The following is a 27,565-nucleotide window of genomic DNA, read 5'->3' as shown; positions in this document are numbered from 1 at the left end:
TTATTTCCAAAAGCACTGTTTTTATTTATACAGAGTCCTAACCACTTCAGTGGCAGGAGGAGTGGGAGAGGTTCCTTTTTCAATTCAGGGGCCCACATAACGCTGGTCTGTTGTTACGAAACACACAGGCAAGTGGCGTCATGGACTTGGTAAACTAACTACAATGTTTAGTCTCTCTCTGCTAGAGCAACAAGGTGAACATCAATCTCTGCTTCTGTAAGAATCCTGGAAGGCAAAGGGAAAAAACCCCCACAACTATTTACTTTTTGAAAACTTTTTATTATGCAAAATTCAAAAAACACACAAAAGTAGGATAGTAATGAACTCCTGTGTACCTATCACCCAATTTCAACAATTATCAATTTATAGCTAATCTTTTAAAAATCAATACACCCACCACTCATCCCTTCAGATTATTTTGAAGGAATTCCCAGACATCATATCAACTTCATCTATACACATTAATGTTTACCTCTTTGACATCAGATCTAGAATTAGGTCTTTTGAAAGAAAAACCCTTTTGGTTGCAATTATGATAGCAAATATTTAAATTAAATATAAAACTAAACTATACATAATGTATTCTATCTTAGCTCCTATGTCAAAATGCTTTTATACCTACTATAACTCAAGTTTGTATCAGCCTAGAGACAAGAAGGCACTCCATGTTGAACATGTTATTTTCTAAATGATGTTTGCCCCAAAGAAATAAAAATTGCTTGGCAATCTTTAATGTGACCCATTACTGGTGAACTTTTAAAAGTGAAATTTGTCAAAGTGACATTTTTTAGTGCAAACTGGGGCAATGTAAGTAGTTTATACAGTTGTGTATGCTTATGTCATATATTCTAGTTATTATTTAAGTATACTTACTATCACAGTATTTATAAATGATACAAGAGTTTTTCTGAAGACATACGATATTTGGTTTCTTACTTATTTAACTAGTAGATGGATATAAAGATTTTAAAGGTTATAGGAGGTTCTCAGAATAGAAAACAAGAACTATTTGTAGATCCTTTAGAGAGACTGTTCCTGCTGGAATTTTACTGCTTTAAGAAAATTTTTTTTAAAAAGGCAACCTTTTCCTATGGGGCACAGAAGGGAATTCATTTCTCTTTTTTTAAAAAAATTCTATAAATTTTTCTTAAATCTTTCATGTTTACATCACTTGCCTGCAAGCAACAAAAAGAACAAATTAGAGAAGAAAAATGTACTAACAAAACTCTTCAAGGTCTGGTTAAGCTTAGTTTACTACCTTTTTTTCCCATCCCTAACAATGACCATATGTCTTTATAACTGTGACCTAAGAGTAAATACACATAGTAGTCAACATGCGTTCCAGCAGGTTCCCTGAATCTGTGGATTTAACTGAAGCATTTTTTACTATTCACAAGAGTATTCAGGTTCATGGTAAAAGTCAATCACCACATAGGGTTGCTGGGAGGATTAAGTGAACTGATGTATGTTAAGCACCCAGTATAGATTTGACTCATGGAAGCTGTGAAGTTGATATGTGGGAGTTAGTCACTTAGTGAGTAAGAACAGACAAGGATCCAGCATCTGCAATTCAATTAGCTGTATGCAAAATTCAGGGGTTTCAAAGATATCCAAATAGGGTCTGAGGTACATCAGTATTTCATACTGCTCTTCAAAGCTCCACTTAAATAACCACTAAATAATCAAAGCTCCATCTGAAAACTACTAGTTTGGGAGCTGAATTTCTATTGGCCTTAAGCTAAAAAAAACACACAAACACTTATGCTTAGTTTACTTCTCAGATAAAGGAGGTTATTTTACATCATCTCTGGTATTAGATATAAAATAAATGAAATGAGAAGAAAAGCAGTTTATGTCTGTCTTAAGGAGACACCCAATAAGTTTCAAAACAGATCTCTCAGGTGCTGGAAAAAAAAAAAACCTAACTCTAGTTCAAAAAAGTGTTTTCCTCAAGTTACAGGACAAATGAACCAACACACCTCCACCTTTCTAGACTAGAATTTATCACTTGGCAAACTTCTTTAAGTACCTGGCCGACAATATAACTCACCTGAATTTAGGATTTTCAACTGTAACTACTCCAACTTCTATTTCTGAAGGTTTGAAATCAATTGATAGAACAGTAGACAGGCATGTAATTGCAGTCTGAAAAAAAGTATCAACATTAAAGTAATATAGTAGTTTTCAGAGATTCCAAGATTTTTCTCATTCCAAACTTACTCAAGTCATGAGTTAACCACAAGCTATTCATTTTTGCTCCACGTTTGAGGTGATGTAGTTCTACAGCCACACAGATTGCTTAATTCTAACATGTTGCCTGCCAATGACAAGAAACTTGTTTATACCAAGTCGAACTATAAACTAAAGGGCTCCAACAACAAAAATAGGGTGATTTACACAAAACAGTCTGTTTGCCTGGTGATTACTACATGCCAGGCAATATGCTTATTAGCACTTGGAGTGAGATGGGGAGAGGATAAAGATGAATGATAGTCTTCTTTCAAGGAATTTACAGTAATAACAATTTAAGAATGTTTTAAGTGGCTTTGTACCTGATGTGATTAATTACTTATGTAACTATGAATTGCAATTTAAAAAAAAAACCTTTAAGAAACATTTGAACAGTGCCTCCCAGATGAGAACTAGCTTATTTCCTGTTAGTGTATGATAATACTGCCAACCAAACACAAAGGTATTAGATGGTAATTTTTCCTTTCTCGTTTATCAGAATCATGTTGTTAGTCTTTAGAATTGCTGTATCCCAGACCCTCTTTTCCACAATCCACTAAAATTTTGTTTTTAACTTCTTGGCAGTAAATAAGAAACTTCTTTAGTCTAAGGTTACTAAATATTTGTGTAAGAATTTTGTCTTGTCCTGTCAATTTAAAACTTCCCAATCATAATGAACAATCCCCTCAAGAACCCTGAATAAAACAGCTCTACTTCTGTGTCCCAGATATAATTTCTCTGCCAAGTCATCCTGTGAGCATATTCTTTTACTGTGAAGATGTCTGCTTCCTTGAAAATTTGGTGTGTGGCTGCTTTTCCTTTAGGACCGTAAGAGCAGCATTACTGACTCAACTTTTTCACTTCTGCTTCCAGTTGGCGTAAGCCTAATCTGAATCACAACCGTGCAGGTCTTTGGACCTGGTCTTGACTCCTATTCTTAGTTATAGTTTCCCATTTTATATGTGTTTTGTTGAAAGCAGTTTCAAATACATTATGAAATGAGATAGGGAATTAGATGAATAAAAACAGTCCTCACTGTTCCCATGTGACATCAATTTTACTATTAACCTGACAAACTTGGATATCATGACATAACCCAGGAATAGCCTATACAGATTGTCAATTCTGCAATGATCCTCATTATTCTATATAGCATAAAAAAAGGTCAGTTCCTTTCAGCTAACTTACTTCCACTGTCTGTTCAAATGTCCAATCAAATTTCTTCTTCACTTTTTTTTCAAGGAAGCTGGTTGACTCGGTTTGTTTAACTCCTGCTGCAGTGGCTTTAAACCCACAGTAGTAACCTGCAGGATCACACTTGTACACCTGAGGGCCTTGTTCTTCATCTATACCGATTAAAATCATACCTAAACAGAAAGAAAGACCCTCATTAAATATCTTATGCCTTTATACAACAAGATTTCTTCTCTCTTGGTATTGCCACATAGCTGTTGTTAATCATTACTCTGGCCGTCTATTTTAGGATTTTTTTTTTTTCCCCTGAGAACAGGTTTTTTAATGTGTGACAGTAAATGCTCAATAAATGTGGAAATTAAATGATGTTACAGAAAAGACAACTCATGAAAGCAAAGAAAATCAGGTTAGCCAATTTCACCGTTCTTTTAAAAGTATTTTTTTTTTTTTAAAGTATTTGTTTATTTATTTATTTATGGCTGTGTTGGGTCTTCGTTTCTGTGCGAGGGCTTTCTCTAGTTGTGGCAAGCAGGGGCCACTCTTCACCGCGGTGCGCAGGCCTCTCACTATCGCGGCCTCTCTTGTCGCGGAGCACAGGCTCCAGACGCGCAGGCTCAGTAGTTGTGGCTCACGGGCCCAGCTGCTCCGCAGCACATGGGATCTTCCCAGACCAGGGCTCGAACCCGTGTCACCTGCATTGGCAGGCAGATTCTTAACCACTGTGCCACCAGGGAAGCCCTACAAGTATTTTTTAAAGGATGTGTTTTGTTTTAAGAAAACTAATAACAAAACATAGGTTTATCACCACAGATAAATTAGGTTAACAAATTTCTATTTTCCAAAAGGTTTTATCACGGATTTTTAAAAGGTTTTAATGATCACAAATGTAATTTACAATTCTCTATTCCTTGCTATTACCCAAAGCATGTTCCTTTGAACCCTAATCCCTCAAGACGTTAACTGGTCAAATAAATTTGGAAAATATACTTTTCACATACTTCTTTTAGAAAAAATAATATACAAAAGCATATTAAATGTTCTAAAATCTTCTGCTGTAGGTTGACCTACTTTAGCTCAATAGTTCTTCAGTTTATTTGGCCAAGAAATACTTTTTCTTGTATAATTATGTTATTGTAATGACATACAATTAAAATAAACAACCACCACCAAACTTCTTTCTACTCAGCAGAGCAGGTAACAAAGTATTTAAAGAATAGCTTAACCCCATTTGAACCTTTTTTATATAGTGTCTTCTTACAAGATTTGGTATTATTCAATGACTTTATTCACATTTATGGATGTTTTATAGAGTCTAGTAATGAGGAATTTTGAACCTTATTTTATTGACAAACACTATGACAGTGATCAGCTATCCATTTTACTCTAATGTTATGTTACCCTGTAATTTTCTTTACGTTTTATACTTGAGCTGTGATACAAAGTACAAGGGCACCACAAAAGAGAGATCCACTTACTTCTTTGGGGGGAAAAAAGAAACACTTCTTTACTTCAGGGTCTTGCAAAATGAGCAGGTTTAACACATGATAAGGAAATCAAGGCAAAAGGAACATGCACAAAGGCACACGAAAGGTCAGGGCACACCCAGGGAATGACAAAAGATCCATGTATTACAGGAGCTTCAGGCGAAAGAGAAATGCAGAGCTTCAGGTCCAAGAGGCAACTTGGGAGTAAACTGTAAGGGGCCTTGCACATCATATTAACAACAAAACAACAAAATTTGATTTTAGAATGATAACTCATGTAGGAATATGGAACAGACTAGGAAAGAGTAAGGAGGAAGAAAGGCAGTAAATTAGGTGGCAGAGGCAAGAGACAATGAAAAAGTGACAGAGGAGATGGAAGGGGCAGATATTCTAAGGTAAAGCTTGATGACTAAACAGATGACCAGGGAAGGTGAGATGGGGGTAGAACAGAAGTTGAGGATGAGAGTAGGAAAATAGCAATGATTTCAAGTTTGAAGTATCTGTGGGACATGAAGGAAGAGACTGGACTAAAGCTAATGAGGGAGTGACTGGCATATAGGTAGTAAACAAAGCCATCAAAGTGGATGAGATCACCCAGAAGAACAAAGAGGAGAGAAGGACCAAGGAGAGAAACCCGATGACCAACAACATTTAAGGGACCAGTAGAGAGGATGAGCTGAGAGAAACAGGAGGAGACGAATATCATTGAAGAAATCAAGGGAGAATTTTTAAGTGACAGGTCAAAAATAGGGTCAGATGCTAAAGAAAAATCGTTACACTGGACTGCTTTAATTCTCAAAAATGAATGACACAATGTCAGAAACAAACATGTTGAATTTTTCAGGCTAATTATTACATTAAATCTCAGATCAGTAAAGCTTATCCTCTCCCAATAAAATTTTACTTGTTTTTAAAGAATTATTCTAAATATATGAATCACAGGCATATATGTGTGAGCCTGATTCTTTAGGGTGGTCCAAAGAAACTACATTGTTAAGATGCCTAATTTAGGCATTTCCATCGAACTAGTAATCTGGAATTGCAGTAGAATCTCCATTACAAAAGCCTAATAGCATCTAAAGTTTAAAGGTAGTGCCTAAAATACTGTTGTGAAACCTATCCTTCCATCACTGATTTATTATAAAGATTTCTTCACCTTATAACTTCCAAACCACATGTTCCAAACCCAAGTGTTACTGAAATAACTTTCTTTATGCATGTTAGCTAAAAAGAAATCATAATTCATCAATTATTTGGAGACTTCTTTGCATACTCACAACAACCAAGAGGCCTCATTTCAGCATTCTGTGTGTAGACCTGAGAAATGTCAGCAATTCTTTTACACAGCATGTCCACAGGAATATCTCGTAACCATACTTGTATTTTCCAATTAGCTGCTTCATAGCGTGCCCTCTGTACCTGGGATCTGCTGTCAGCTTAGAGCATAAAAAACAAAGGTTTACTTCTTTAGAAGGAAAGAATGAACCTCAATTCAGATAATTTCCCCAATATATACATATATCTCCATTATAACTTAAGGAAAACAGAAGTGGTCCACTATGGCTTTTTCTCCCACCAACGTATAATGCATGACTCAGCAATAAGTATGTGACAAAAAAGGAAAAAAGTTTAAAAAATGAAGTTCTATATCCAGCACTGCTCTTTTATGCTGAGCCCTTCATCAGCTGTCAAAATAGTTTCTAAAAGTATCTAATAACTCCCCAAAGAACAGGTTTTAAGGAAGAAAATAATGTTTCTCTCAATCTTTTTTTTGTGGGCTTGAATTTTCCCTTGATTTCAGAAAATAAAAACCCAATGTTATTTTTATAATTCTCACCTACTTCTAACCAGTGTCACTATCACCAGGTTGAGATATACTGACTTATGTCCCCCTTAAATTACTAACCTATCTGAAATAAATCATCTATGAGAGGGGCCTCAGCTCAGTCTCCCTGACTGTAGCATAGAGATCTAATTCTATATACTTAGGGTTTCAAAAAAGCTCGCAATACTCTGAAGATATCGATACTAGCCTTGGAAGACTGCAAATCTACTCATATCACCTGAGAATCTGACACTAAAGGAAGACTTTTAAAATTAATACAAAACTCAAAAATAATCTGAAGAAAATAACAAATCTAAGTAGGTATTAAGTCAATCACCTGTCATCCCTGTCATCACGCAGCCGATGTTTTCGGTTATCTTGAATAAGTGAGTCACTGTGCTGGAATCCAATAATTTGTCCTAAAGAAAAAAATAAATCAAGATAATTTAAAAAATCACAGGTCTCTGTGTAGTGACAAAAAAATATTATGGAATGATAACAATGAACTATATAATAAATGTCTTCTGCTCATTTTACAGTTAAAACCAATAAAAAATGGGGGCAGGGGCACGACTCTGTTTTCCTTTTTCAGATGATATGTTTCCTGTGGGCAAGAATTATAGCTCACCAAAGTGTGTTTTGAGGTCCCTGAAGACAAAAGACCTAGAAATCCCATTGTGCTTATAATCATACCACAAAGTTCAACATGTCAATTCTGTCTACTCAGTTAAATTGTCAATAAATTCTTCTTGATGACAGACAGGAAGCAGGGTCAAAGCAAAAATAATGTTAACATATGTAATAATATACCCTTGTACAAACTCATGAACATTCTTGCATTCTGCAACAACTGGCTATCTTGGCAGTACTACTTACAGGTACTTTCTTCTGTGTGACAATTACTGCACAGTCTTTCCCTCTGACAGCTACTGATGTAAGGCCACCCTGGTTATAGCCTTAAAAGCATATTCTGGAAAATAGAAGTTTTTTAAAGAGGTGAAATAAATGATCATAGATTCATACAATGGAATAATACATAGTTATTAAAAATAAAGAGCTTTATGAACTAACATGGAATGCCATCCAATACATGCAAAGTCAAAATAATAATGATAATAATAAATCGTAATTAAACCAACTCCACTTCTTTCCATTTTGATCATTTTCATCAGGTACAAATACCAAATTTCCAATAAACATTTAATTAATTTTATTATAGCAAATCTTTATCAATTATGTTTTATCATTTAAAAAGTTTGTTTTGTAGCCAATATTTCTACCAAGTCTGGTTTCCCTGGGTCAAATTTTGATGATCTAAATTTTCTCAAGATTTACTATTTCTGTTAACTTTTGGTCAATAACTAATTGACCGTATGCAGTTTTAACTGCTGTTAGATTACTTTGCCTTTTTATCCCCCCTCTACCAAGTTGAAATTTTCTGGATCATGTTTTTTGCAATTTTCATGTTACCTACACTATAGGATTCTTTAGTTTATCTATAACAAACTTCAGCTTGTGCACTTCTCTAGCTGCTGTCAAATCATTCCCATGTTAAAACAGCCGAATCAAAGTGACTTATAAAAACAAACTACTTTGGCACCATGTGGTTTAGCTGATAATGACTGCCTGTGGAGAGCAGAATTACAGATGAGACTAACCCTTTCTAGATTGTATATTTCTGTAATATTTAAACAATATAAACATATATTTTGTAATTAGGAAAAGAGCAACAAAAATTAATATATGCTCACTGTAGAAAATATAAAGGATAATGTAAAAGAAAAAAATTACTCACTACTCCAACTGTTATCTACATTTGATGCATAATAGATGCTTTTACTCTGTGCACCAGGTCTGAGGCCTGGTCTTATTTGGTTCAAAAAGCCACTGGTGATGAAGATCATCTGAGGAAGATACTACCTATGACACCAAAGAATTTCCTTTAATAGGAGCTGTGATAAAAATCCTTTGTCAAATATTTATAAATGGCCATATATTGAAGAGAACAAAAGAGTAAAAAGACTCTAGAAAAATCACCTCAAAGAAAATCCTCAGATCTAACTTACATTTAACTAGCTAATTACAACAGCTTGTTTTTACGATCCCATTACACCACAAACAACTTCTAAAATATAATGTTTCATAATGCTTCTCAGTTCTGTTTCTCATATGGTCAATAAAGCCTCTACCAGATCAACCCTCCATAGGTAAACTATAAACTCTAGACAAAACTACCCAAAGACACCAGAAAGAGGCCAAAAGAGGCATATTCCAGAGAGGGAGGCAATGCTTGAAGATGGCAATGGACTGGGGTGAGCCCCCCATTTTCATGACTTAAGCTTGCATGCAGGCCCCAGTCAAGGGTAAACACCCACAGTAAACTCTGTCCTTTTGGCCTGAAGAGCTAGAGAACAGCTTGGGGGAGTAACCACAGCTGCTGGAAAATGAGGGAGAGAAAGGAGAGAGCCAGAGAGGGAGAGCCCCAACTCCTATGTTGCCCAAATCCCTAGCTGATTCCATAACCACACACGCAAAAGACAGACTCCAAGCAGCCTAGCTAGGATAAAAGAATTGAGATTTAAGCTGCCACCCAAATTAACCACCTGCTAGAACAAATTAACGCTCTTTGGAGGAATATAACAGAATCCAGTCTTCACAACCTAACATTCACAAATGCCCAGGATATAAACCAGAATTACTCAACATAGCAAAAAAGAAAACAAACCAAACCAAACATAGTTAAACATGATCTACTTACAAGAGACCAACCCTGAGATGACCCAGATGTTGTATTAGCAGGCAAAGTTATTAAAACTATGTTCAATGACATAATGAAAAATATTAAAGATGAAATAAGAAATCTCAGTAAAGTACAAAAGAACCAAATAGAAATTACAGAACTGAAAAATACAGTATCTGAAATTTAAAAATTCACCAAGTGAACTTAACTGCAGAAAGGAGATATCTGAAAATAAATCAAACTATCCCCCCCTTTTTTTTTTTGGCCTTGCTGCACGGCATGCAGGATCTTAGTTCCCAGACCAGGGATCGAACCCAAGCCCCCTGCAGTAGAAGCACGGAGTCCTAACCACTGGACCACCAGGGAATTCCCTATCCAATTTTAAACAACAGAAAACAGATTTAACAAAACAAGTCTGTGGGTCAACATCAAAAGGTATAATGTGTGTAACTGGAGTCCCATATGGAGAGGAAAGCACAAGACCAAAAAAAATCTTTAGAAATAATGGCTAAAATGCCCCAAATTTGGCAAAAGACATAAAATTTCATACTGAAGAACCAGCAAACTCCAAGCACGATAAATACAAAGAAAACCACATCTGTGCTCATTATAGTCAAATTCCTGAAAACCAAAAGCAGAGAAAATTTTGAAAACAGAGAAAAAGAACAGATTATACACAAGAGAACAATGATTTGAATTCCATGATTGCACCTGAAGACAGTGGAACATCCTTAATGTGTGGAAAGAAAAATCATCAATTCAGAATTCTATATCCAACAAAAACATCCTTCAAGAATGAAAGTAAAATAAAGATACTTTCAGACTTGCAACAAAAATGCTAAAAGAAGTTCTTTGGGCTGAAGTAAATGATACCAAAAGAAAACTCCAATCTTTAGAAATGAGGAACATCAAAATATGGTAAATAGCTGGATAAATATAAAAGACTATTTTATTCTCTTTAATTCTTTAAAAATACTTAACAAGGGCTTCCCTGGTGGCGCAGTGGTTAAGAATCCACCTGCCAATGCAGGAGACACGGTTCGAGCCCTGGTCCGGGAAGATCCCACATGCTGCGGAGCAACTAAGCCCATGCGCCACAACTACTGAGCCTGCGCTCTAGAGCCCACAAGCCACAACTACTGAGCCCGCATGCCACAACTACTGAAGCCCATGTGCCTAGAGCCCATGCTCTGCAACAAGAGAAACCACCTCAATGAGAAGCCCACGCACTGCAATGAAGAGTAGCCCCTGCATGCCCCAACTAGAGAAAAGCCCTCGTGCAGCAATGAAGAACCAACACAGCCATAAATAAATAAATAAATACATACATAGATAGATAGATAGATTTTATATATATATATATAAAATACCTAACAAAAGTTACAACGTTTGTGGAGTTTATATGTACATGTATTACTTATAAAAAAGAAAGGGAGTAAATGGACTTTCAATGTTTCAAGGCTTGCACATTTTATGTGAAATGAGAAATATTAACTCTAAGACTGGAAGAAGTTAAGCATGTATATTATAATCCTTAGAACAACACTAAAGGATGCTAAGAAGTAGCCAAAAGGCTAACAGATTAAAATGAAATTCTAAAAACTGCTCAAAAAATTGAAAAGGCGGCAAGGGAGGAGGTACTGGGGAACAAATAAACAAACAAACAAAACAAAGACAAACAGAAATAAATAAAATAGTAAGTTTAAATCTAACCATGTCAACAACTGTACTAAATGCTAATGGATGAGGGGACTTCCCTGGTGGCACAGTGGTTAAGAATCTGCCTGCCAATGCAGGGGACACAGGTTCAAGCCCTGGTCTGGGAAGATCCCACATGCCGTGGAGCAACTAAGCCCATGTGCCACAACTACTGAGCCCACGTGCCACAACTACTGAAGCCCGTGCGCCTAGAGTCCATGCTCCGCAACAAGAAAAGCCACCACAATGAGAAGCCTGCACACCGCAATGACGAATAGCCCCCACTCACCCCAACTAGAGGAAGCCCGCGCGCAGCAACGAAGACCCAACGCAGCCAAAAATAAATAAATAAGTAAATAAATTTTTTAAAAATGCTAATGGATGAAATACTCCAATTAAAAGAAACTGACAGATGTAGAGAACAAATGCATGGACACCAAGCGGGAAAAGCAGAGGGGGGGAGTGGTGGTGGTGGGATGAATTGGGAGATTGGGATTGACATACATATACTATTATGTATAAAATAGATAACTAATAAGAACCTGCTGTATAAAAAATAAATACATAAAATTCAAATTAAAAAAATTTTAATTAAGATTAAAAAAAAAAGCAGAAACCGTCAGAATGGATAGAAAAGCAAGACTCAAATATATGCTGCCTACTGGAGACACACTTTAACAAATGGATGAAAAAACGTATACCATATAAAAGTAAGCATCAGAAAGTTGGAGGGACTATATTAATATCAGATAAAGTAGACTTCAAGACAAAGAGTATTATCAGAAATAAAGAGAAACATTTCAAAATGACAGAAGAAACAATTCATAAGAAAACATAACACTCATAAATGTATACACACCTTTTAAGACTACTTCAAAATACATGAAAGGAAGACTGACCAAGTTAAAAAAAGAAATGGACAATCACACCCAGTTAAAGATTTTAACACTGCCACTCAGCAACCGCTAGAAATAGACAAACACCAAATAAGTAGACATACATGATATGAACTACACCATCAACCACCCTGACCTAGGTGGTATCTGTAGAATACTATTGGCAATAACTGAAAAATATACAGGCACATGGTATTAACAGTACATGGTACATTTACCAAGACAGACCATATGTTAGGCCGTAAAACAAGTCTCAATTTTTAAAGTGCTGAAATCCCTATACTTAGGGAAAATTTTTTTTTTCAATTTTTTTTTTTTAATTTATTTTTATATTTCTGGCTGTGTTGGGTCTTCATTTCCGTGCGAGGGCTTTCTCCAGTTGCGGCAAGTGGGGGCCACTCTTCATTGCGGTGCGCGGGCCTCTCACTATTGTGGCCTCTCTTGTTGCGGAGCACAGTCTCCAGATGCGCAGGCTCAGTAATTGTGGCTCACGGGCCTAGTCGCTCCGCGGCATGTGGGATCCTCCCAGACCAGGGCTCGAACCCGTGTCTCCTGCATTGGCAGGCAGACTCCCAACCACCGCGCCACCAGGGAAGCCCCAGGGAAAATTTTAAATGTGAAAATTTAAAACCACACTTCTAAATAATCCATGCGTCAAAGAAGTAATCACCAGGGAAATTTTTAAATATTTTGAACTGAATGGTAATAAAAATGTATCAAACTTGTAGGATGCAGCTAAAAGCATTCAGAAGGAATTTTACTGCTATGGTGGACAGATCCTAAGGTGGCCTCCCCTCCACAATACATGCCTCCTGGTGTTCACATCTTTGTGTAATCCCCGCCCCTGAGTGTGGGCAAGATTTCTTAACTTCCTTCTAACAAACTAAATATGGCAAAGGTGATGGGATGGCACTCTACTGATTACATTATATAAGACTCCACCTTGCTAGCAGACTCACTCTTAAGATTCTTCTTGCTGGCTTGATAAGTGGCTATGCGGCAAGAACCACCGGTGGCCTCTGGTAAACAGACAGAAGGTAGTTGGGGCCCTCAGTCCTACACTGCAAACCTAAGTTTCCACTTTAAGAAGCTAGAAAAGGGCAAAGTAAACCCAGATTAGAAGAAAAGAAATAATAAAGATCAGAAATCAATGAAAAAGACAAAAAAGAGAACACGAGCAAAGTCAAAAATTGATTCTTTTAACAAAAAACAATAAACCAATGGGACTTCCCTGGCAGTCCAGTGGTTAAGACTCTGCGCTCCCAATGCAGGGGGCATGGGTTCAATCCCTGGTCAGGGAACTAAGATCTCACATACCGCAAGGAGCAGCCAAACAAAAAACCAAAAAAGACCCCAAAATTATAAACCCTTTGGTATGTTGAAAAACGGTCCCCAAATGATATCCATGTCCTAATCCCTGGAACCTGCAAATACTACCATATATAGCCAAAAAAAAAAAAGAGAGAGAGAGATCTTTGCACATGTGATTAAGTTAATCTTGAGATGGGGAGATTATCCTGGTGGGCCCTAAATGCATTCCTATTAAGAGACAAAGGGAAACCTTATACACACAGAGAAGGTGCTATGAAGAGGGAGCAGACAGATTTGAAAATGCTGGTCTTGAAGATTAGAGTGATGCAGCCGCAAGCCAAGAAATGCTGGCAGCCTCTTGAAGTGGACGAGACAAGGAATGCATTCTTCCCTAGAGCCTCCAGAGAGAGCATGGCCCTGCTCGACAGCTAGATGTTGGTCCGGTGATACAGATTTCAGACTTCAGGCCTCCAGAACTGTGAGAGAATAAATTCTGTTGTGTTAAGCCTCCAAGTTTGTGGTGATTTGTTACAGCAGCCACAGGAAACTCATACAAACCTCTAGCCAGACTAAGAAAATAAGAGAATACAAATGACCAGTTATCAGGAATAAAAGAAGAGTTATCACTATACATACTATAGAGATAAAGAAACATTAGGGACAATCAATTCCATACAGATATATATCTGGGTCACCATCCTTGATCTCACCTAATTTCAGTTCCACATTTTCAACTGCTTGCTGTCTGTTATTACCTGATTGTTCAGAACACAATTCTGGCCTAAAAAGTATTCCATCTATGGTTATACAGGGCTATTAGTTTGCAATTTTTACCATCTCTCCTCTTACACTGTACTTTTTGCTTAGAGACCTTGACCCTTCCCACACCCATGTCTTTGCTGCTTCAAGTCCTCTCTGGACTGCCCTATCACTCTTATTTCCACCTAGCCAAAGCCTGCCCTTCCCCTCAAGCCTCTTCCATTTCCCATGGACACTTTCTCTGATTGTCCTAGAAGGGACTCTTCAACCCTTTCTCTGAATTCCCATAGTATTTCCTATCTCACCAGTAATTTTAGCATTTTCAAATGTGTATTTCCCCCTCCACCACCAAAATGGATAGTCAAAGAAAGTAGGAACCAAGGAACTTTAAAATTACACTTGCAACCGGTAGACACTAAGTCAAAGGTTGGCCATGGACCCAATCCAGCTTACTCAAACTGGTTTAGAATTCATAGTTTTCTAGAAAGATTTTAATTAACTAAAAGTCTGATAAAATAAAATCAGGGTTTTGTTTTTCTTAGAAAAAAAAATTCTGGTATCTTTTGACCTTCATTCCCACATAGCAACTGTCCTGCAGAGGAAAAATCATCTAGGGCTGGCATGTGTTCTGCAGTTTTTCACAGTACCCATCATTCCTCCTCCTATCACACCAGCCGGTTTCACTCATGTGCATTACTTATCTGGTCTGCTTAAATAATGCAAAAGATAAAAGGCCACAAAAGAAAGAGCTACAGCCCTCACCAGATAATAAAATTTTGTCCCACAAAATATAAAAAAAATATTTTTTACACATAGAAAATGTTTCTCAATAGACAATGTGCCTATGAATTAGCTAGAATTCATTAAAGGAGTCCTAGTCCTCTCTCCCTCTCTATATAGAGTAGTGCTGTCCAACAGAACTTTCTGTGATGATGGCAGTGTTCTATATTTGCACCGTCCAATATAATAGCCTTTAGCCACATGTGGCTACTGAGCACTTGAAATATGGCTAGTGCAATGAAGGAACTGAATTTTTAATTTAATTTAAAGTTCTAGTTAAGAATATCATTCCTGGGACTTCCCTGCTGGTGCAGTGGTTAATCCACCTGCCAATGCAGGGGACACAGGTTCGAGCCCTGGTCCGGGAAGATCCCACGTGCCGCAGAGCAACTAAGCCCGTGCGCCACAACTACTGAGCCTACGTTCTGGAGCCCGTGAACCACAACTACTGAGCCTGCATGCTGCAACTACTGAAGCCCACGTGGCCGAGAGCCTGTGCTCCGCAACAAGAGAAGCTACCGCACTGAGTAGCCCGTGCACTGCAACAAAGACCCAACACAGCCAAAAAAATAAATAAATAAAAAATAATTTAAAAAAAAAAAAGAATATCATTCCTGGACTTCCCTGGCGGCCAGTGGTTGAGACTCCACACTTCCACCGCAGGGGGCACAGGTTCCATCCCTGGTGGGGAACTAGGATGCCACATGCCGCGTGGCGCGGCCAATAAATATATATATATATCATTCCTGCTCTTCATCTCCTACTTTCCAGTCTCCTTCACTGCTTCCATCTCTTCAGCTGACTCCTTAAATACTGGTATCCCCCAGAATTCTATCATTTCTCCCTATCACTGGATGATTTTATCCTATATAATCACCACTAACTATGTCATCTTTAGCTCTGAACCCACATTTGCAAATGCCTATTTCTCCCACAGGCATGTCTGAAATTAAACTCCTCTTCTCTATAAACCTCCTTCTTTTTTTATAGTCCTTATCTCAAATTACTAACCACACAAGTTTTCAAGCTGGGTACCATTCTTGACTCTTCACTTCTCTCTCATCAGAGAAATGTCCACTCGTATCTAGGATTTGCTTTAAAATACTCCAGCAGAGAGGGGAAAAGTATATGGGGAAAACAAGATTGATAAAATGCTGACAACCGCTGAAGCTGGATTATGGATACATGTGGGTCATTGTATTATTCTACCTACTTTGGTTTGAAATTTTCCATAATAAAATCTTTGAAAATAAAACTCAAGAATCTCCCCTTCTCCAGCCTTTCTCTCTCAATACCTTAGTTCACTCATTAGGGCTTATATGAATTACTGAACAAGCCTCTCCAAAGTGGTCTTCCTGTCATCTGTCCCTTTCTACTCTAATTCTACACTCAACTCTTCTATTTTACTTAATAATTTTGTTGTTCTTAAAGATTTCTGCCGGCTATGTCCAAAACCTATGGGACAAAGTCTAAACTCTAGCATGGCATCCAAATCTTTTCAAAATTTTGCTACGATCTACTCTTCCAGTCATCACTGTCTGCTCCAACCACACTCACTGACCAATACACTGGTCTCCCTGAATTTCCTTATCTAATCTCCATGTAGATCAATTTATCTTCTCTGAGGAAACTTTCCTGGCTCTTCCTGTGAGTGTCACTTCCTGAAGTACCTTTTTTTGCACAGATATTTTAGTAGTTACCATGGTACACTGCACTGTAATTTTCAATAAAATTTTGTGTAAATGAATCCCCATTATAACACTACCACCAGCATAAAATGAATAAGCTACAAAGACACATATTGTACAGCACAGGGAATATAGCCAATATTTTATAATAACTATAAATGGGGTATAACCTTTAAAAATTGTGAATTACTATGCTGTACACCTGAAACTTATATAATATTATTCACCAACTATACCTCAATTAAAAATTTTTTTAATTAAAAAAAATTTAATTTAAATAACAATACCACCATAAAATATATATGTTACAGTAATTTCCACAAAAATGGAAACTGCCAAGTAAAGAATTTAGAGACAATAACCAAAAACTATCTTCTAAAGGAACACTGGTAGAGTAAAAAGTAATGTCACAGTTTATAGCAGAGGTGAGCATGAAGCCCAATTAAGAGAAAATAGTTTATAGGCAGCATTTAAAAGGCATGTTTAGTTTTTAAAAGTCAGAATTCACATGTCAGAAATAGTAATTAAACACTTTATCTCCATCACTAAAGATTTGGTTTTTTGGATAAAATTTCAGAAACTTACAAAACTAGCAAACACTGTTATGTTAATCTCAGTAATCAGTTATTGAATGTCCAAGATTATGCAGGAAAATGATAGCCCATTTCTCATTTTTTAAATGGGAAAAATTATAATGTATTTATTATTTTAAATGGGAAAGATTATAATGGATTTAAGTTACATATTAAATTTCTTAATTAGTAACTTAAATACATAGTAAATTACCTATTATATATGTATTAGATTGAACCACACGAAAGAGCTATTTTTATAGGTAAAAACCAGTCGAACACCAGCAGTTTCACAAGGTTCAACCTAACAACAAACAGGTTAGAATGAAAACTGCTTCCTTGATTACAAATAAAATGGTTAATAAACAGTTGTTTGTATATAGAGACCTCTTTTCCACAGTAGTCTCTTACACACTCTGCTTCCTCCTCTACAATTTTCCTCAACACTCCCAACTTTTCCAGGACTCATTCGTATAACACTAGGAAAAAACAGGGGCTAGATAATATAAAAGGTACTGTGACACAATGTTCAGGACAAGCACACAGTGCCCAGCAATGGCTCACAGTATGAGCTGCTCAGTGTGACGCTAGCGACGGCAGAGATGCACGTCCCATTTATGGACGCTCATTTTGAAGCATCTACAGGTGATTCTGAAATTCTGCCAACTGTGGGAATGTAACTCAAGATTTATCCCACCCATAATTTTGTCTAAAATGCTGTACTGAGATGGAAACTAAATTTTTGGTGGTCAGCATGATGTAGGGTATACAGAAATAGAAACAGATATGTTGTACACATGAAACTTACATAATGTTATAAGCCAATGTTACCCCAATAAAACACAAATCTAAAACTAAAAAAAATAAAAGAGAGAATGCAGCCCTAATGACACCTTAATTTTCAGCCTGTGTGACCCTAAGCCTACCAGACTTCTAACTTACAAGACTGGGAAAAAATAAATAGACGTTTAAAAACAAAAACCTATACTGAATTTTGGAAAACATGATTTTTTCCCATATAAACATGGGCTGGAAAAATAATGTATGGTCCATACATTCTTCGAAGTTTGGTTATCAAAAAAATAAGAGATGTTCTACTGGGGCAAGGCAGGTATTCTGCAGGATATGTCTACATTCAATTTGAATGCTGTACAACTAAAAACTTTTTGTTAAGATTTTTTAAAACTGCCATTCTGTCTTTCCCTAACCTTATAACTTAAGCAGGAAGTGTGTCTCATTTCACAGTGCCTCCAAATATTACACTCCTTAAAATGGTGATGTTCAAGCAGGTGGGGTCATTAGAAATCTTGGCGTTTGTGTGTGTGTCGGGGGGGGATATGAGGTTGAAAACATAGCAGTGTTTGATCCCATTATTTTTGTGTAGTTTTAATATGTATGTATTTATGAATATATACACGTATGTATACATATACACATTTAATTTCAAATCAGATTCAAGAGGGCATGAGAAGTCTGGGTTGAGAAACACTACTTTAAAACAAGAATTTTTTTTTAACAGCAAAAGAGGCAAACAGTAAGTACTTCTCAGTCCATTTATTTGTGAAACTCCTGATTCCATTTTTATCAGCCACTTGTTTCTTCCTGACAGCATCCCTCACAGAAACATTTACTGATCACTTACTATGTGACAGACACTCAGTACTTTAACATCTATTAACTCATTAAATCGTTAGAGACCTATAAGGTAAGTGGAATTATTATCTCTATTTTACATATGTAGAAAGTTCTCCTAGTTGGTGTGGCGCAAGGACTCCCCAGGAATCCTGGCTTCAGTACACAGTACCACTTCTAGATTAGAAAACTGTCCTCTCCAGTCTGTCTCTACCAGACCATTTCTTTCCTTTCCTTTCCTTATCAGCATGCTCCCTTCTTAGAAGCAACCAGGCAGTGCTCACTTTCATCTGGGAGGCAAATTCAAGTGATTGCTCCTACCTCCCTTGCCAGGCATATCCAGCAAAAGACCTGCAAGCAGAAGAGAGGCCTGAAAGAAGTCAGGCTTATGGGCCTTCATTTCCCCACTGATAAGTGCTCTGTATATAGCGCTACAGTTTTTCTACACACACACACACACACACACCCTACCCCTTGAATACATTCACTGAGAGAAAATTTTCAAGGTACAGGTAACAATCAAAAATCTTTCTCTCTACTCCTTGGGAACAAACACTGCCAACAATTTGTTTATGATTAGAGTTAGCATTGTAACTTTAAATTTATACGTCTATTTTTTTAATTTACCAACTTTAGACTACATTTATCTTTTGAATCCCAACTATGGAAGATGAGGAACATACTTGCCTTTCCATTCATCTTTCCATTCCTTTGTCATCTCTCCATTTTTCTTGTATTATTTTTCCACTGTTATGGTTAACAATTTGCACTTTATAATTCTTATACGTTTTGTCTTTGGCAGATTCTAAAGTTTATAAACTAATAAACAGTATTTACAACATTATGACAATGTACATATATTTCACTAGAGAATCAAGCATGGATGGACAATGAAAGAAGAAAATAGGCTACTAATTTAATAGACCAAAAATAAAATAAGCCAAAGAATCAAACAAAAAATAACATTTACTGAGGACTTAAGACTGTGCTAAGCACTCTACATATATCATTTTATTTAATCCTCAAAACAACCATATAAGGAAGGAATTATTAGGCCAACTTTGCAAACAGAAACTAAGGCTAAAGTTACATCACTTGCCCAGGTAAGCTAGTATGGAGGAGAGCAGGAATTTGAATCCAGGTATGGCTCCAGGGCCTGAACTCTTCACCACTATACTGCTTGCTCATACTAACTATTCTTTCACTTTCCTTTTCCTAGCAATGTCTAATTAGTGCCCTGAGTAGCCGAGGGAATGTGTTATACAACAAGACAGAGCTTAAAATTATTCTGTCTAGATATTTAACTTGTTTTGAACTATATGTTCCATTCTGAATCTTTTAAAACTATTAAAATGACACTATATTCAGCCTCTCTACTCACCAAATCTGGGAAGCGTTAAAGCCTATGCTTTATGGCTAGATTTCAAAATATAGTATACAAAAGCAAAGTGTAGGTCTAAGTGACTTTTCCTGTTCGCATATTAAAAACCATGAAATAAAACATTCAAAGCATAGTCTAATACAGAAAAAGTCTTTAATACTCAGGAATGAAACTTTAAAAATGAAACTTCCTTGAAGATACAATTATCATCTCTCTGTTCTACCCTAGGTCATATTTTTCAATTGGGGATGAGTTAAGGGGTTACTGAATTACCCAATATGATGTTGTTTCTTGCTACGTTATATCCAGTATGTAGCCATATAGTAGACTGCTTTCATTCCAAGTTATCTTTATTTCTAAAATTTACAGGTGAAGAGAACTTCATTTATAGGCCAACTCTCTCCTTATGATTTCCAAGCACAGACGATTTTATCACTGTCCTCGCCAAGGCACTGAGCTGCTAAATTCACTCAAAAATGAAACCATCTCCGGCCAGCTGTAAATCAGGTTCTCCTGATACTGAATTCTCCAGGAAAAGGGGTTAAGGGTCCGGGGTTATAATCATACCCTAAACCCTGACACTTTTTCGATCCAACAAAATATATTACTATACTGAATAACTGTAATTACTTTAGGGTTTATTTCCGTTGAAGCTGTTCAGGAAACAGCTAGTTCACCATACCTCACCTACAATTCAGAACCAGCTTTTAAACTATAGCAGCATTCAAACACATGTGGGTTAAGATGCTAGTTTCAAGAGCACCTCTAGAACTGACAGCCACCCATCCTGTCCACCAGTTTTTCAAAGATGTCCTGAACTCTGTAGGTATTTGTAATTTGGCGCTTTTTATTTTTCTTTTTATCCGTTTGTTTACGTATCTGTCACTCCCTTTAAGCTGTGAGCTTCAGTATAGGTGAGGGTGTGACATCTTTGCATCCCCCAGGACCAGCACAGCGTCTGGCACACACAAGGCTCTGAATGCCTACGCGGAATTAACCACAGGACCAAGAAGTCCATGCTGCAAACAAAGGAAAACGGAGGGGGGACGTTTTAATTGCAAGGTCAAGGAACCAATTACCCATTAGAGGATTACAGACGTTGGGCCCACTCACGTCAAACAGCCCTACCTTCCTTAACGCTTTACAGTGTCCAGGCAGTGCGGCCGCTTGCCCTGGAGAGCCCGAGGCCTTCAGCCTTCGGGCTCCCATCCCTGCCTGCAGATATCGGTGGGAACATCACGGGACTCGACCTGGCCTCGGCCCTCCTCCCGTCCCAGCTCCGGCCATGCTTCAGCCCGGGACTAAACTCCGGCCGCGGCTTCCTGCTCCAGGCCGTACCATGACAGAGCAATTCGAGTGGACCAAAGGCAAACCCGGTTCACTCACCTACTTGGTAGAGCCGGCCCTCGGGGGAAAAAATGGTAATGTGGCGGTCAAAGCCAGCGCTGGAGCCACGGGACATGGTGTACCACTACTCCAAGCACAGTCCCGGGGCCCCGTAGCTCCTGCACCAGGTGTACAAGCCCCTCCGGAAGTTGCAGCGACTGCTTCCGGGGCACTGGCGGGCTTCATCTGCTCTTGCGCCCCGAAGTCACGATCCTAGCGTCAGTGCCCGCGCGCCTGAGAACTCCAAGGCCCCGCCCCTGGTGGAGGGTGGGGAGAGCGGACCAAAGGTTTTCGATGTGCGCATGCGCCAGCTCCATGTGTGGGCGGCTTTAAGATGGCTGGTGAAGTTCTCGTTGAGGTGGCTTACAGAGCTTTCATCTAGAGAATGAATTGACTATAGCAAGAACAAAAAAGCTTTCCGGGGCCATGAGTAGTGAGTTGCCTGTCTGTGGGATCGCGTATTTAACAAGTCTCTCGTTAGTTTTGGCACCTGTATATCCAGCCTAGCTCTGGCTTGCTGGCGTTCTTCTAACCTCTTTACCCAACCACTTTGCTTCCTGCTACTGGAGGGAGAAATAAATGGATTGCAGCTGCTCCCGCAGCAGCCGTTAATTTCAGGTACAGAAGGGAGCGGGTTCTGCTAGCCACTCCAGAGCAGAATTTTCTTCTGGCCAGGCAAGATCTTCCTTTGGCCAACAGCCCCCGACAGTTTTGTCTTAAAAGTGGAACTGGGGTTGAAATATAGGTATAATACAGGAATCAGTAGCCTTGATTGATAATGAACAAGAACCGAAGGGAAAGGCTCATAGCAGGCCGGCGTTAGATGAACTAATGAGAATAATTCCCAAGCAGACAAGGTAGCTCCGGGAGAACAGCAGGTGGCTTTTGGAACTGTAAAATGTGCCTATTTTGACCTACCTCAAGGCACGCTCCTATTTAGTGAATATAAAATGCAAAACAGATGTTAAGCTAGTATCGCCCGCCCCCTCTGCCCAATAGTTCGTGCGCCAGGAAGGCCAGCTATACCAAGATTTCTGGCACTTCAATACCAGCTGTAATGAATACTGAAGTAGGGATTCTTACCTCTTTAATGTATTTTCTCTTAAACTCACTTTCCATTTAAAAGAAAAAATTTTGTAAGAGCCTCCGAAGGAGTTTCTTATGGAAGTTCCAATTTCTCAAGAGTGTTTATTAAAAAATAAACTTCTATTTCATTACTGAAAAAGAAAATTCAAAACTGAAACTCAATTAAGAAAATACTAAGTGCAGACATCATCTCTGGCACACAGGGTACTTTCCAGCTCTGTCTGATTCCCAAATGTACTGATAAAAGTTGTCCCTTGCTTCTGGTTTAGGTCCCTATCCTCAGCACCAACTCCTCCTGACCTTTTTTTTTTTTAAAATTAATTTTATGACAATACTTCGTATATATATAAATATATTTTTTAATTATTTATTTATTTATTTATTTATTGCTGTGTTGGGTCTTCGTTTCTGTGCGAGGGCTTTCTCTAGTTGCGGCAAGTGAGGGCCACTCTTCATCGCGGTGCGCGGGCCTCTCACTATCGTGGCCTCTACTTGTTGCGGAGCACAGGCTCCAGACGCACAGGCTCAGTAATTGTGGCTCACGGGCCTAGTTGCTCCGCGGCATGTGGGATCTTCCCAGACCAGGGCTCGAACCCGTGTCCCCTGCATTGGCAGGCAGATTATCAACCACTGCGCCACCAGGGAAGCCCTCCTCCTGACCTTTTGAGTACTTTTTTTTTTTTTCTCAGACACTGAGCAAGCCTCCTAAACTGTAATTCCTACAGTTTACCTGAAGAGTCATAGATAAAATGAGTTCTCTGTAAGGCTGCTAGGAGGGTGAACTCATTCAACAGCCCCCTCTATGCTGATATTTCCTCCAAACTAGGTCTCTAGCTGGATCCTTCTCTGGTGCTGAGTCTTCTCTAATCGCATATATGACATTTTTCACATTGAGACACATGGTACCTCAAAACCCAGCATGTTTAAAACAGAACACCTGGGGCTTCCCTGGTGGCGCAGTGGTTAAGAATCCACCTGTCTGTGCAGGGGACACGGGTTCGAGCCCTGGTCTGGGAAGATCCCACGTGCCGCAGAGCATCTAAGCCCGTTCGCCACAACTGCTGAAGCCCGCGTGCCTAGAGACCGAGCTCCGCAACAAGAGAAGCCACCACAATGAGAAGCCTGTGCACCACAACGAAGAGTAGCCCCCACTCACCGCAACTAGAGAAAGCCCGCGCACAGCAACGAAGACCCAACTCAGCCAAAAATCAATCAATCAATAAAATAAAACAGAACACCTCATTCCATCTCTTTTCTCCCAAGCCAGTTCCTGTCCCTCATACCACACTTTCCAAGTCCTCAGAGCCAAAACCTTGCAGCAGCCTTCAGTTCCCCAAAACTTCCTATTCTGTCCCCATGTAGTCTTTTTTTTAACACAAGCTTTTTAAAAATTATTATTATTATTATTTTTTTTTTTTTTTTTTGGCTGCCTTGGGTCTTCGTTGCTGTGCGCGAGCTTTCTCTAGTTGTGGCGAGCGGGGGCTACTCTTCGTTGCGGTGCACGGGCTTCTCATTGCGGTGGCTTTTCTTGTTGCGGAGCACAGGCTCTAGGTGCTCTAGGTGCTTCAGTAGTTGTGGCGCGAGGGCTCAGTAGTTGTGGCTTGCGGGCTCTAGAGCTCAGGCTCAGTAGTTGTGGCACATGGGCTTATTTGCTCTGCGGCATGTGGGATCTTCCCGGACCAGGGCTCGAACCCATGTCCCCTGCATTGCCAGGCAGATTCTTAACCACTGCGCCACCAGGGAAGCCCCCCCATGTAGTCTTGATCCTTCTTATTCTGCTCTCCTCTTTTCTGTTGTATAATTCATAATTTTGTTCACTGTTTATTGTCTCTCCTCCCCCAACCCAAGTTCCATGAGGGCAAGAATCTTTGTTTTGTTCACTGGTATAGCTCAGGCAGCTTGAACAATACCTAGCATGTATTAAGTGCTCAATAAATATTAGTAGAATGAATGAATCCCTTACAGCATAGGGATTAGGAGTGCATCCCTTTCTATTTAAACCTGAATTTAAATCCCATTTGTGACAGTTACCAGATATGTGATCTTATGCAACCTCCCTAAGTCTGGATTTCCTTATCTGTTAAATTTGGGTAAGATCCACTTTATGGGGGCTGTTGTGAGGATTAAATGAGAGAAGGCAAGAAAGTGAGGTGTTAAACAAAATACCTAGCACATAATAAGCACTCATTAAACGGCTGTGATTTTCGCCTTCCTGTCTGGTCAGTCACCAAATCCTCTTGATTATTCCTATGGGGTAACTCCATCTGCTTTTCACTCCCACTGCCCCTGTCTGGATTAAGACCCCTTTTCCAGTTTGCCTGGTCTGGCACAGTAGCATCTCTTCTTGTTGATCCACATTCTTGGATTCATTTTCTTGAGCAAGATCTCAGTGGGTTGCTTCTCTGCCCAGATTTCTTTGAGCTCCTGAATCAAATTCAGCCTTGAGCTTAGCTGACCTTGTACCTATCTTTTCAGCCTTGTCTTCCACTTCATCCTATTTCCATTGCAGGGCTACATTCCACAGCACAGCTCTGAGAAGCACCACCCGACCCTCCTCAGGCTCTCCCCTTCCCCCACACTCCTGTTCCTCCTGTAAGGACACTCATTCCCATCTCGTCATCTAAGAAGCTCAGATCCACCAATCTGCCTCTTTTCCCCTATATGCCTAGTGCATACAACTTGATTCTTTTATTAGCCTGAACCAAGTGAAATGACCATTTCTGTAGGTCAAAAGCGTCAAGTATTGGTAATCATATGGTTTACCTTAAAGAGTTGTGTGTAGGGGCTTCACTAAAGACTGGCAGGGCAGAGCCTGAATACTTCTTATCTCTGTATTCTCTACCACCCCTGGCATGGGGCTTGGCTCATGAAAGTTCAGTAAATGACTGTCAAGTTGAACTAAAAACTGTAGAAAGACAGGGAACAATTGAGAAATGCTTTCATAGCTGCCTTTCCTTCCCACATAGACACGACCCGCTGTGAAGCATCCCTGGGTGTTCCCTGCCATGCAATGATGGGATATTTAAAATCACACACACTTCAGGCTGTGAAAATTATTTCACACATTCAAACAAATTCTGATCCTCTGTTGAGGTTGCATTTAAGCTGGGCCCTAAAAGAGGCATAGGATTTTGGATGGCATATACATATTAATACCCTAAAGGATAGTTCCTGGAAGGAATCGACCTCATTTTCAATACAACACAAACTGAAAGCTAGAATTAGAACATCAGCCTCCTTGAGGGCAGTGGCCACATCTGTTTTGCTCCCCGGTGTATCCTCAGTGCCAAACAGTACCTAGCATGAAGGAGGCGCTCTGATCATTCACTGAATATGCATTCTCACTGTTTGGGTTTTCTACTATGTTGAACTGTTTTTGTTTGAAGAGATTTGTGAATAAATGAAAAATCCAAATCTCAAAAACCTAAAAGCCCAGAGATTTTATATTAGAATTTGAGGGTTTTCCACAAGGCCAATGGATTCCTCTGGGAAATCTTTCAGAAAGACGAACCCCTTGCTGATTCCATTGCTAAGGGAAATCCCCAGGAAGCAGACTTCACGAATATGTGCCTTGGGTACCAAGCAGCAGCTAATCTACTCACCCAGGTGGACTTCCCCCTGGGTTGGGGAGCTTTCACAGAAGTCTGGGGACCAGTGTTCCTGCAGCTTTAACACAAGCCTATGGGGGCAGACTTGCTGTGTCTGTATGGAAAATTTGACCCTCCTCTCTGTTGGGCCACTAAGTTAGACTTTCTGAAATGACTTTCTGGTTTTTTGAAAACTTTTAGAGATGACTTGACATCTCGTGAGTCTTGGAAAATCTCCTGGGGGCCTCCATTTGACAAGGCCCACATTCTCCCCTGGGGGTGGAGGTAGGTGGAAGGTAGGGGTTACCCACAAGGCAAAGGTAAAAACTGGCCGCGTAGATTCCCAGTGACTGCAGACATGCTGAATCACATGGTGTTTAAAGGCAAGAAAAGAATTTAGCCCTTAGCTTAAGACGCTCTGCTGGTGGTTTCATTGAGCCAGGGAATATAAAAATGAAGCTTATCTGTGTTTCCATGTGATATTAGCAGGTGCTGAAACATTGGTAATAGAGTATCTTAGGAGAGTTAGGATTCCCTGATGTTAAGGGGCCCCAGAGGTCAACTGTGGCCACAACAGAGCTAGGGATGTGGCAGCCCTGTGTGGACAGTAGAAGGGAGGTAGCTCCCTGGTCAGACTTTGAGCCATCAGGTGCCTCCTCAGGGGACTGAGGGTAAGAACCTAGTTCCGTTCGTATTTCTCCCTATCTGTATCTTTCTCATACCAACAGAAACCCTAAAGCTCTTCCCGTACCCCAGTAGCTATGGTTGGCTACCTAGGAGTTGTCAATCTGTTTGAGTCTTGGGGAAAAAGAAAAGGGTGATTTCTTTGTACTCCAGTTCTATAATTTATGGGCAAAGGAGAGGGACAAATGGGGCATCAAACGTGGTGTGGGAAGTGCTACCGTGACTTATATGAGGCACTTGGTTATGCTTCTACTCAAAAGCCCTTCAAACCATATTCCAATAAGGCAACACTCCCCAGTGCTCTCCCCCATAACACCTAGTGTGGTTCTCTCACCCTCCAATACCAATGGTGGGTTCAACATAGCAGTCATACAGCTATCATTTCCCTGCTACTCCATCCTTTCCTTTCCAGTCAATATAATTCTGCGTCTGGCTTCTGTCAGTCATCTCCAATAATGATAATGCTGTCCTTTGATTTGAAAGGGAATAAACTTGTAGCAGCTCAACCCAAAGGACATTTAACTAAATCTCTCCAGGAACCCCTTCTAGAGAGCCAAAACCTTTAGCTTTCAGGTCACTCTTGATTTTTAGCTATAACAACTTCATACTGAAGTTGTTATAGCTAAAACAACT

The 27,565-nt window shown here is 39.2% G+C and overlaps 1 protein-coding gene across 1 annotated transcript; it reads right to left on the bottom strand.

Moving 5' to 3' along the window:
- PSMA6 (proteasome 20S subunit alpha 6) lies at nucleotides 1-21,752 on the bottom strand. The gene is given in 8 exon segments (XM_036843156.1): nucleotides 1-225; nucleotides 2,051-2,145; nucleotides 3,418-3,596; nucleotides 6,185-6,343; nucleotides 7,070-7,151; nucleotides 7,609-7,685; nucleotides 7,688-7,702; nucleotides 21,576-21,752. Coding segments are annotated over 8 exon segments (741 nt in total). The 5' UTR covers nucleotides 21,652-21,752; the 3' UTR covers nucleotides 1-167.
- Nucleotides 21,753-27,565: the final 5,813 nt, after the last annotated feature.

The sequence above is a fragment of the Balaenoptera musculus genome, chromosome 2 (assembly GCF_009873245.2).
Source record: "Balaenoptera musculus isolate JJ_BM4_2016_0621 chromosome 2, mBalMus1.pri.v3, whole genome shotgun sequence".
NCBI classification, from domain to species: domain Eukaryota; kingdom Metazoa; phylum Chordata; class Mammalia; order Artiodactyla; family Balaenopteridae; genus Balaenoptera; species Balaenoptera musculus.
The sequence above is the reverse complement of the archived record's forward strand: the minus strand, read 5'-3'. Positions and strand labels throughout refer to the sequence as shown.